At 44.0% G+C, this 10,922-nt stretch overlaps 1 protein-coding gene across 1 annotated transcript; it reads left to right on the forward strand.

The window, feature by feature from the left end:
* The first annotated feature begins 206 nt into the window (after window positions 1-206).
* On the forward strand, window positions 207-9,724 carry LOC135980135 (myelin-oligodendrocyte glycoprotein-like). The gene is made up of 3 exons (XM_065580192.1): window positions 207-308; window positions 2,996-3,106; window positions 8,828-9,724. Exons 2-3 carry the CDS (start codon window positions 3,001-3,003, stop codon window positions 9,181-9,183), a joined length of 462 nt encoding a protein of 153 aa, XP_065436264.1. The 5' UTR covers window positions 207-308; window positions 2,996-3,000; the 3' UTR covers window positions 9,184-9,724.
* The last annotated feature ends 1,198 nt before the right edge of the window (window positions 9,725-10,922 follow it).

The following is a 10,922-nucleotide window of genomic DNA, read 5'->3' on the forward strand; positions in this document are numbered from 1 at the left end:
CATAGCACCATCTAAACGATAATGGTGGCTTTCTGCTTTACAATTTCACTTGCATCTTCAGCCTTGCTACATGCAGGAGAAAAGAGTAAATTCTGCTACTGTTTAAAAAACATCACCATAAAAGTACACAAGGACAGATGATACTGAACTGATTCTCTTTTCCTAAATTATTTTTGCCTTATACTATAACTTTAATTCTTTCATTGTAAGGCACCTCCCGGACTAAGGGTCCATTTCACTGACTGTGAGAAGCTGGAAATGTCCCAGTGATCCTGTAACTGCTGGGAAGTTTCTCCTGGGCTCATGAGGTACGTGGCAGGACGTTCTCATCCTTTAATTTGTTTTTAAAATGCTCCTTTTTCCACATGAAAGGCTTCACTAATGACTTTAGATCCTCTGTATTTATCCACGTGAGCCAGACCCAGAAATTGCAATGCCTTTTCTCACACTTCATTATAAAAGCAGATACAAAATACATTTGTTCTTCTTGGCTACTTTCTCTTTGTAATTTTACAACCAAAAAGTTAGTGATTTTTGTATCAGAGGGGTAGCTGTGTTAGTCTGAATCTGTAAAAAGCAACAGAGGGTCCTGTGGCACCTTTGAGACTAACAGAAGTATTGGGAGCATAAGCTTTCGTGGGTAAGAACCTCACTTCTTCAGATGCAAGTAATGGAAATCTCCAGAGGCAGGTATATATCAGTGTGGAGATAACGAGGTTAGTTCAATCAGGGAGGGTGAGGTGCTCTGCTAGCAGTTGAGGTGTGAACACCAAGGGAGGAGAAACTGCTTCTGTAGTTGGAAAGCCATTCACAGTCTTTGTTTAATCCTGATCTGATGGTGTCAAATTTGCAAATGAACTGGAGCTCAGCAGTTTCTCTTTGGAGTCTGGTCCTGAAGTTTTTTTTGCTGTAAGATGGCTACCTTTACATCTGCTATTGTGTGGCCAGGGAGGTTGAAGTGTTCTCCTACAGGTTTTTGTATATTGCCATTCCTGATATCTGACTTGTGTCCATTTATCCTCTTGCGTAGTGACTGTCCAGTTTGGCCAGTGTACATAGCAGAGGGTCATTGCTGGCATATGATGGCATATATAACATTGGTGGACGTGCAGGTGAATGAGCCGGTGATGTTGTAGCTGATTTGGTTAGGTCCTGTGATGGTGTTGCTGGTGTAGATATGTGGGCAGAGTTGGCATCGAGGTTTGTTGCATGGGTTGGTTCCTGAGTTAGAGTTGTTATGGTGTGGTGCGTGGTTGCTGGTGAGAATATGCTTAAGGTTGGCAGGTTGTCTGTGGGCGAGGACTGGCCTGCCTCCCAAGGTCTGTGAAAGTGAGGGATCATTGTCCAGGATGGGTTGTAGATCACTGATGATGCGTTGGAGAGGTTTAAGCTGAGGACTGTAGGTGATGGCCAGTGGAGTTCTGTTGATTTCTCTTCTGGGCCTGTCTTATAGCAGGAGGCTTCTGGGTACACGTCTGGCTCTGTTGATTTGTTTCTTTATTTCCTTGTGTGGGTATCGTAGTTTTGAGAATGCTTGGTGAAGATCTTGTAGGTGTTGGTCTCTGTCTGAGGGGTTGGAGCAGATGCGATTGTACCTCAGTGCTTGGCTGTAGACGATGGATCGTGTGGTGTGACCGGGGTGGAAGCTGGAGGCATGAAGGTAGGCGTAGCGGTCGGTGGGTTTTCGGTATAGGGTGGTGTTAATGTGGCCATCGCTTATTTGTACGGTGGTGTCCAGGAAGTGGACCTCCCGTGTAGATTGGTCCAAGCTGAGGTTGATGGTGGGGTGGAAGCTGTTGAAAGCATGGTGGAATTCTTCCAGGGCCACCTTCCCATGGGTCCAGATGATGAAGGTGTCATCAATATAGCGTAGGTAGAGAAGGGGCATGAGTGGACGAGAGCTGAGGAAGCGTTGTTCCAGGTCAGCCATAAAAATGTTGGCATATTGTGGGGCCATGCGGGTGCCCATAGCGGTGCCACTGGTCTGGAGGTATATATTGTCACCAAATTTGAAATAATTGTGCGTGAGGATAAAGTCACAGAGCTCAGCAATAAGTTGTGCTGTGTCATCATCAGGGATACTGTTCCTGACAGCTTGTATTCCATCTGTATGTGGGATGTTTGTGTAGAGAACCTCTACATCCATGGTGGCTAGGATGGTGTTTTCTGGGAGGTCACCAATGCATTGTAGTTTTCTCAGGAAATTTGTGGTGTCACGGAGATAGCTGGGAGTGCTGGTGGCGTAGGGTCTGAGTAGGGAGTCCACATATCCAGACAGTCCTTCAGTGAGAGTGCCAATGCCCGAGATGATGGGGCGTCCAGGATTTCCAGGTTTGTGGATCTTAGGTAGTAGATAGAATAACCCCGGTCGGGGCTCTAAGGCTATGTTGATTTGTTCCTGTGTTAGTGTAGGGAGTGTCCTGAGTAGATGGTGCAGTTTCTTAGTGTATTCCTCAGTGGGATCTGAGGAAAGTGGCCTGTAGAATTTGGTATTGGAGAGTGATTTTTGTGATATTTTTCAATGAATTTTGCAAATGCTAGTATTAAGGCCTTTGTCCAGAATATTGGACTGTAATTTGAGATTGTGAACAGTGAAGCAGAGTTTTGCTATGTCTTGTAACACGTCTTTTGACAAAAACAGTAGCAAACACAAAAAGAAGAACAGGAGTACTTGTGGCACCTTAGAGACTAACAAATTTATTAGAGCATAAGCTTTCGTGGACTACAGCCCACTTCTTCGGATGCATATAGAATGGAACATATATTGAGGAGATATATATACACACATACAGAGAGCATAAACAGGTGGGAGTTGTCTTACCAACTCTGAGAGGCCAATTAATTAAAAAGTAGCAAACACGCACATTTTGATGCAATTATTAATTAGCACATGTCCTAGGGTTCCTATTGTGCTCAATGAATTTGTATCCCAAATTACAGCACGTTGCTCACTTGGAATTTGTTTTTTCTTTTCCTTTCTGGTGTGTGAATCAAGTTACAATGAAGATGAGGATTTCCTTCCACTCGCATAGTGCCATGGGCAACCCCTCTCTGTCCAGTTACCTCCTTTTCTTTTTTACTGTCCATGTTTCTACATTGGAATCAGGTAGGAAACCTCTTGTCACAGAGTGTCTTCTACTTTCTCTCAACAGTTTGAATACCATTGATCTTTTGTTATTTTGAAACAATTCATAATAAGAGCATTTTATGTAAATTTGAGAAAGAAAATCTTTTTTTGGGGGGGGGCAGGGGAAGATATTGATTTTTCTCCCTTTTTACTCCCCTTGGTCTCAGTGTAACCTGTACTCAGTGGACTTTTACATCATATTTCACCTTAAACTTTCCTCCTGTCTCATCTTAAACTTTTGCGACTCTACCTATCACTATTGAATATTTTCATTAATGACTTGGATAACGAACTGGAGAGTATGCTGATAACATTTGCAGATGACACCAAGCTGGGAGAGGTTGCTACAACTCTGGAAGACAGGATAAGATTTCCAAATGACCTGGACAAATTGGAGAATTGGTCCGAAATCAACAGGATGGATTTCAATAAAGACAAGTTCAAAGCACTTCACTAAGGAAGGAAAAATCAAACGCACAGCTACAAAATGGCGAATAAATGACTAGATGGTAACACTGCTGAAAAGAATCCGGGGCTTACAGTGGATCACTGATTGAATATGAATAAGGCTATGAGTCAGTCATGGAGGTCATGGATTCCATGATTTTATGGGACCTCCATGACTTCCTGAAAATTATGATTCAGCTCCGGGCGGCAGAGCTAAGGCTTCAGCCCTGGGAGGTGGAGCTCAGGCTCCAGCCCCATATAGCGGGGCTTGGGCTTCCATGATTTATTGTTTATTGCCCACATCCTGCCCGTGACTTTTATTAAAAATACCCATACCAAAATCTTAGCCTTAAATATGAGTCAACAATGTGATGGAGATGCAAAAAAGGCTAACTAAGATTTTAAGTGATTATAAGTAGCAGGCATAGAAATCAAAGTACCTAAGGAATAAATATAGAAATGCAGTCTAAATTTTAACTTTAACAGACTCAGTAAGATTTGAATCAAGTTGTCTTTCACCCTAACAGATCCTACAGGTAGCTTACAGTTCCTTAATACACGGACTGGACACCCTTCCAGCCTGGGACCATTCTCTTCCAGACAATCTTCCAGGTGTTGAGATGGAGGTTGCGGGGAGAGAGGCCAAGAGATGATGTCACTGTCTCTCTTTTATGCTTTCTTCAGGATGCTAGAAAGACCCCATTGCATATGTGCCTTCTACAAGAAGTCTCTGAGATAGAAGACTGGGTGTTGATGAGCCATTAACACCTGTCTGGCCAGCGATGGCGGCTTCTTTGTCCCTACTGAAAGTCCAGCTGTGGGCATCTCTCAACCTCATAACATATTTCAGTAACATGTATAGCAATACTTCATAACTTCACATACAATGATAGTACATAAAATCCACAGCATATTAAGGTCCAACAGATCCACACTTTTAAAATGATACTTCACAAGGCATACTTTGTACAAAACAAACCAAATCACATGGTAATAGTGAATATGAGGGGTCCAGGGTGCTAATTTGAGGTAAAGAGTGTCACACTGATCCATCCCATCTTCCATTCCTTGTTGTTTTTTCGCTTTCTCTTAATAGTTTGAGATGCTTGTTCATCCAACTTGGTCTGTAACCCTTCCCTACAAATGTTTCCCCTTGCTTGAGATTCAGGCTTCAGATAGTTTCTGCAACTTTGACTTAAAGTAATTCCAAGCCTTCTCCACAGTCAGATCCTTGAGTTCCTCAGTCTAGTCCAGATCCCTAATTCCCTTACTTTTTTTAATTTGCTCTTTTGAAATTAAGAACCCTAATTGCAGATCTATTTTTTATCTTTCCATTTAGTTTAAACTGAATTAGCTCATGATCACTTGAACCAAGGTCGTCTCCTACAACTAGCTGTTCTAAGAGGTCCTCACTACTCATGAATGCCAAATCTAAAATAGCATCAGCTCTTTTGGTTTGGTGGCTATTTGGTGAAGAAATCTGTCAGCTATCACATCCAGGAAAATCTGGGCCCTACTATTATTAGTAGCACTTGTCCTCCAATCTATATCTGGGAAGTTAAAGTCTCCCATAATCATAAAAAGGTCTCTATCCATATCCAAATCAGATGTGTGGGGGGAGGGGGTCTCTAGCATACCCCAAGCACTATCCAGGGGAGCCTCTGGTAGCTTTCTTCTCCAAAGTGATTTTGACCCAAACAGACTCTGTTTTATCCATTCCATCACTTCTGATTTCTTTACAGTTTAACTCCTTATTAATATACGATTCTATTCCACCACCTTTGCCTTTATTTCTGTCTTTCCTGAATGGCACGTACCCTTCAGTTCCTGTACTCCACTCATGATTACTATTCCATCATGTTTCTGTTAACCCTATAATATCTGGTTTCACTTCCTGCACTGGTAGTTCTAGTTCCTCTATTTTGTTACCCAGGCTCCTTGCATTGGTGTACAAACATCTTAACTGTTGCTGCTTGGCTTCACTCAGATTCCTCACCCAATTGAGTACAGTTATTCTACTTACAGTATTGCCTACTTGACTTTAGCTTCATTGGTATTGGCACTATCTTTCCTCTTACTGTCCATTCTCCTACATACTGCTCTTCCTTTCCCCATCGGAGTATTCTCTCTTGACTTTCCTGCCGGTCAATATTAGAATAAGGCATGAGGATTACATGAGCATCTCCCAGCAGTCTCCCCCCGAGTTCCTAGTTTAAAGCTCTTTTAATCAGTTGTGCCGTCCTCCACCCCAGCAGTCTATTTCCCTCCCTATTCAGGTGGAGTCCATCCCATGAGAACAGTCCTTTGTCCGTGAATGCATCCCAGTCATGAAATATCCCAAAACCCTCTTTGTAGCACCACTGCCTGAGCCATCTGTTGATCATCATAATCTTGTCTTGCCTTCACTCTCCTCCTCTAGGGCCAGGCAGAATCCCACTGAAGATCACCTGAGCCTCCATTTCTTTAAAAAGAAGAACAGGAGTACTTGTGGCACCTTAGAGACTAACAAATTTATTAGAGCATTATTAGTCTCTAAGGTGCCACAAGTACTCCTGTTCTTCTTTTTGCGGATACAGACTAACACGGCTGCTACTCTGAAACCTGTCATTTCTTTAAGTGTCTTCCCCAGCTTGGCATAGTCTCCTTTGGTGCATTTCAGTGAGAATCTAGCAGTATCATTTGTTCCCCAGGTGAAGGACAATCAGTTAATTCTTTACTGCTTCCATTAGAATTCTTTTCAGCCTCCGGTCCACATTCTGTATCTTAACTCCTGGCAGACAGCACATTCGTCTGTTCTCCGGATCAGCTCTGGTGACAGGCCTGTCTGTTCTTCTTAGTAGGGAGTCCCCAATCATGTAGACCTTCCTTTTCTTGGTTTTGTTGTGATTTTCTGGCCTTCCTACCAGGGCCAGCTCCAGGGTTTTTGCCACCCCAAGCGGTGGAAAATCGGCGGCAGCCCCACCGCGCCGCTTCATTCTTCTGCGGCAATTCAGCAGCAGGTCCTTTCCTCCGAGAGGGACTGAGGGACCTGCCGCCGAATTGCCGCTGAAGAGCCGGACGTGCCACCCCCTTCCATGAGCCACCCCAAGCACCAGCTTGCTGTGCTGGTGCCTGGAGCTGGCCCTGCTTCCTCCTGTTCCTTCTGATTGCAAGTCCTCTTGTCTTTTGTTCACACTTGCAATCTTTTGTGAGTCATCCTGTATCCTTCCCCTCTTCTTATAGGACTAGCCGTTCTTCTCTTCTTCCTTGACCTCCCACCTTCTGTGACTGCCTGCTGTGCCCCTTCTTCATTTTCCAACTCAGCAAACCTATTCCTGAGCTCTATTTCTCCTTCATTAGCCAGTCTTTCCCTCTGCCTGGTTCTCATAGTCACATGCCTCCAGTGGCCGCATTCCTCATCCAGCAGTCTCCCCTCAGAGTTCATCAGTGCAGCTTGCATCTGCCAGTCTTGACTTTTCCCTTCAGCCTTCTCTTGTCTTCCCTCCATCATCTGCTTGAATCCCCATCAAAACTAAACAACCATAGTTTCCACTTGCATCTCCAAGTCTCTGAGCTTCTCTTCTATCTAGTCTAACAGGCGGCACTTCATACAAACCAAACTCTTTTTGTGTACCCGCTTCTGGATAATTTACATCCTGCAGCTTCCACATCTGATTGTCTTCATTGTCTCACCCATTCCTTGTCTCACTACCACTGCTGCCTCTGTATCTGTCACAGCCTTCCCGCCTAAGCTTCTGTCATGGAGAAAATAACAAATCTCCAAACAAAATCCCCCCCCCCCCCCGAACACCAAAGCAGAAACAGACCACTACACACTCCCTTCCCCAACCTCCCACTCAAACGCCCCTGTTTTCAGCTCTGTTTGCTGGTTCCTGTGCCACTGGAGGGCTGCTTGGCTGCCTTTATAGACCCCCAATCAGAGAAGCCCCACTGGCTAATCAGGGAAGCCCTGCCCCCTAATCTGAACTCTGCTTCTCTCACAAAAAACTATGCCCTACCAGCCTCTGCAAACTGAAGAAAAAAGAAGAAAAAAAAAAAAAGAAAAAAACCCACACAAAACTACAAAAACTCACTCACTGTCCCCTATGGAATAGGTGCTTGCCTCCTTCCTTCTCCTCCCACTGAACTCCCACTCAAACTCCCCTGTTTTCACCTCTTATTTATTTATTTACTTATTTTTGCTGGCTTCTGTACCAGCCATTGGATTGTGTTATAGCTTTCTCTGCTAAATTGAGCTCATTATCAAGTCATTCCTTAATCTTCTCATAGCTCTTCTCTGAACCCGCTCCAATTTATCAACATCCTTCTTGAATTGTGAGAACCAGGACTGGACACAGAATTCCAGCAGGGGTGTCACCAGGGTGAAATACAAGGAAGTTCTGTGACCTGTGTTACACAGGAGATCAGACTAGATGATCACTTCTGGCCTTGGAATCTATGAATCTATGCTGCAAAAGTTTGAATTGCACATTACACAAATAAGTCAAATATATGAAACAGAGTGATTTGAACTGAATGTGACTGACACATGCGGTAAATTCGTTTTGTGTGATGTGCTACCAAGCAGAGAATGTCATAAGTGGAAGGGGTAAAGAAGGATTTTGTACTATATTTGATTGTTTTTCAAATATCTATATTTGAAAGGATACATAGCAAGTTACAAATATAAAATAAAGTACTTTTTTGTTTCATTTTAGCTTATGTCACTGGGGAAGGGGTTTAAGGCAAACTGAAAAAGGTCACTATTATACCAGAATAAGGGGGTCCACATAGGAGTTATACCAGTATAATTACACCTGGATAACCAGTAAAACTTTCCCATGTAGACCAGGCCTTAAGCTCCACAGCATGTCACAGACACAGTCTCTCCTTTCAGGTGTTCTGTATCATCCTTCTCTCTAGAGGCCACCTGCCTCGGTTCCAGTCTAGCAAACAGTCTTCCACAGGTTAATTGTTCTGGTTTCAGCCATTAACCAGCTCACAACATTTAGAGACAGAGATCACCCATTTTTTAATTCTCTCTGGATTGGTATTGACTAGGAAAAGTGGCTCAAGGGTTAGCTAACATGTGCTAGCTAAGCCTGTCCTAACTTGACCTGTTTGCCAGTGCAGATACAGTGAGACACCATTAGCTCAGTTTTAGCTGGTCAAGTTGCAGCCTAGGCAGTTGTGAGAGATCACCATTCATTACCTATGAAAGCAATCCAGCTCCCCTCTGGTCTAATTTTCTGTGTGTCTTGGTTCCTTTAACAGTGAATTTCAAGGTGATTGGACCTGATCATCCCATCATGGCCTCTGCAGGTGAAGATGCCCTGTTACCCTGTCACCTCTTCCGTAACACAAGTGCTCAGAAGATGGAGGTGCGCTGGTACCGATCCAAGTTCTCTGAACCTGTCCATCTGTATCAGAATGAAAAAGATCAGGCTGAGCAGCAAATACCAAATTATCAGGGCAGAACAGAGCTGCTGAAGGATGGTATTGTGGATGGAAGCGTTGTCCTGCGTATACGCAACATCACCCCCTCTGATCATGGGCAGTTTATCTGTTTCTTCCGATCAAGCAGATTTTATGCGGAAGCCACTCTGGAACTGAAGGTGACAGGTCAGTAACTTGGGCTGCTAATTTGAATTCCCAGCAGAATAATAATTTATTTTGATGTGGAACTTGATGTGTCTCATTTTCATGCGAGTTTCCAGAATTCCCTTCTATCTGCCAGTTATTTCCCATCAGTTGTTCAGGAGCCTATGCCCTGGGCATAAGCTAACAGATTTCAATGTGTGTCTCTCCACACTCTGGGTGTTCTTTTCACATCTTTGTTGTGCAAGAACTGTGAGAAAATCTATAAGTACCTACATGGGAACAAATATTTGATAATGGCTCTTCAGTCTAGCAGAGAAAGGTGTAACACAAGCTAATGGCAGGAAGTCGAAGCTAGAGAAATTCAGACTGGAAATAAGGCATAATTTTTTAATAGTGAGAGTAATTAACTATTGCAGTGGTTCTCAAATTGTGGTCCGCGAGCTCCATTCAGGTGGTCCGCAGATAGTTCCCTCTAGGGCCGCACATGAGAGAATGAAGGGCCACCCACCCAGGCGTGGCTCCACTAATTAGGTGCCTGGACCCTGGAGAAGACACACATGTAAGGTGAGGTTGTGGCCTTGGGAGGAATAGGGAGTAAGTGGGAGGGGGCAGTGGGGTGAGAAGAGGAGGTGGGGGGAATTTGGGACGTACAGGGCTGCAGCAGCCAGAGAAAGGCTACTTTCCCCAGCTCCAGGGCTGCGGCTGCTGGGGAGGGAAGGCCCTCCTTCCCAGCCTCAGCTCTCTGGCTGCTGGGGCTGGGGAGAGACCCCCCCCTCCTTCCCAGTCCCAGCTCTGTGGCTGCTGTGGTGAGGGAGAGACCTCACTCCTTCCCAGCCTCAGCTCTGTGTCGGCTGTGGTGGGGGAGAGAGGCACATCCATCGCATTAGAAAGGTAAGAATACTGATATTAAAATATGAGTTGTGTGCTTTTATTTGTAGAACAAAAAAAAATGTTAATTATTATTAAGGTGTTTTTTTATCCAACGCGCTTTACAATAGCTAGTTAATGGTACAACAACTTTTGGAAAGATCGTTAAGTGGTCCGCTGAGACCCTCAGCAATTTTCAAGTGGTCCCCAAACAAAAAAGTTTGAGAATCACTGAACTATTGGAACAACTTACCAAGGGTTGTGGTGGTGTCTCCTTCACTGGCAATTTTAAAATCAAGATTGGCTGTTTTTCTAAAAGATCTGCTGTCAGAATCATAATGGTCCCTTCTGGCCTTGGAATCTATGAATCTGTGAATGAACCTATGAAAGACTTTTAAAGACTATTAGACCTTTAACTTTGGAGAAAACAGAAGAGGAGATAAAAAGGTGAAGAAAAATGCTTGAAAATCAGCTCTTGTTTCTTGCCACACAACTTCTAAGGGTGTGTGCAGGAGAAAGAGAAACATCCTTTTCTGATGACTTGAAGTGTCCATCCTAGAAAGGGCTGGAAACTACAGAGAGAGCAGCATCTACAGCAGCAGGACCAGATCTTTTATTTCTTCTTTTGATTATGTTTCTTTGTCTTTGACCTACACTGACTGAGATCCAAATCCCCTTTGGGACTCGTGTGAAGTGTGGGTTTCCCCTGGAAAAATACTCAGGGCTCAGAGAGGGGGTAGCTCCAGGTTATTACAACAAAGGCAATGCCGATTCTTTGATTAGAGAACGAATTGTCAGTTGCCTCCCTGCCATGCTTTGTGGGGACATTCTATGAATACTTGAGAGTCCCCAACCCAACTCCCCCCAGTGTGCAAACAAGGCCTAGCAGAGCCCCGTGTGA

Source organism: Chrysemys picta, unplaced genomic scaffold, assembly GCF_011386835.1.
Source record: "Chrysemys picta bellii isolate R12L10 unplaced genomic scaffold, ASM1138683v2 scaf1923, whole genome shotgun sequence".
NCBI lineage: Eukaryota > Metazoa > Chordata > Testudines > Emydidae > Chrysemys > Chrysemys picta.

Coding starts and splice junctions, on each gene's coding strand:
- LOC135980135 (XM_065580192.1), top strand. CDS start 3,001: ATGAAGATGAGGATTTCCTTCCACTCGCATAGTGCCATGGGCAACCCC. Junction 3,107..8,827: donor TGTTTCTACATTGGAATCAG/GTAGGAAACCTC, acceptor TTCCTTTAACAG/TGAATTTCAAGGTGATTGGA.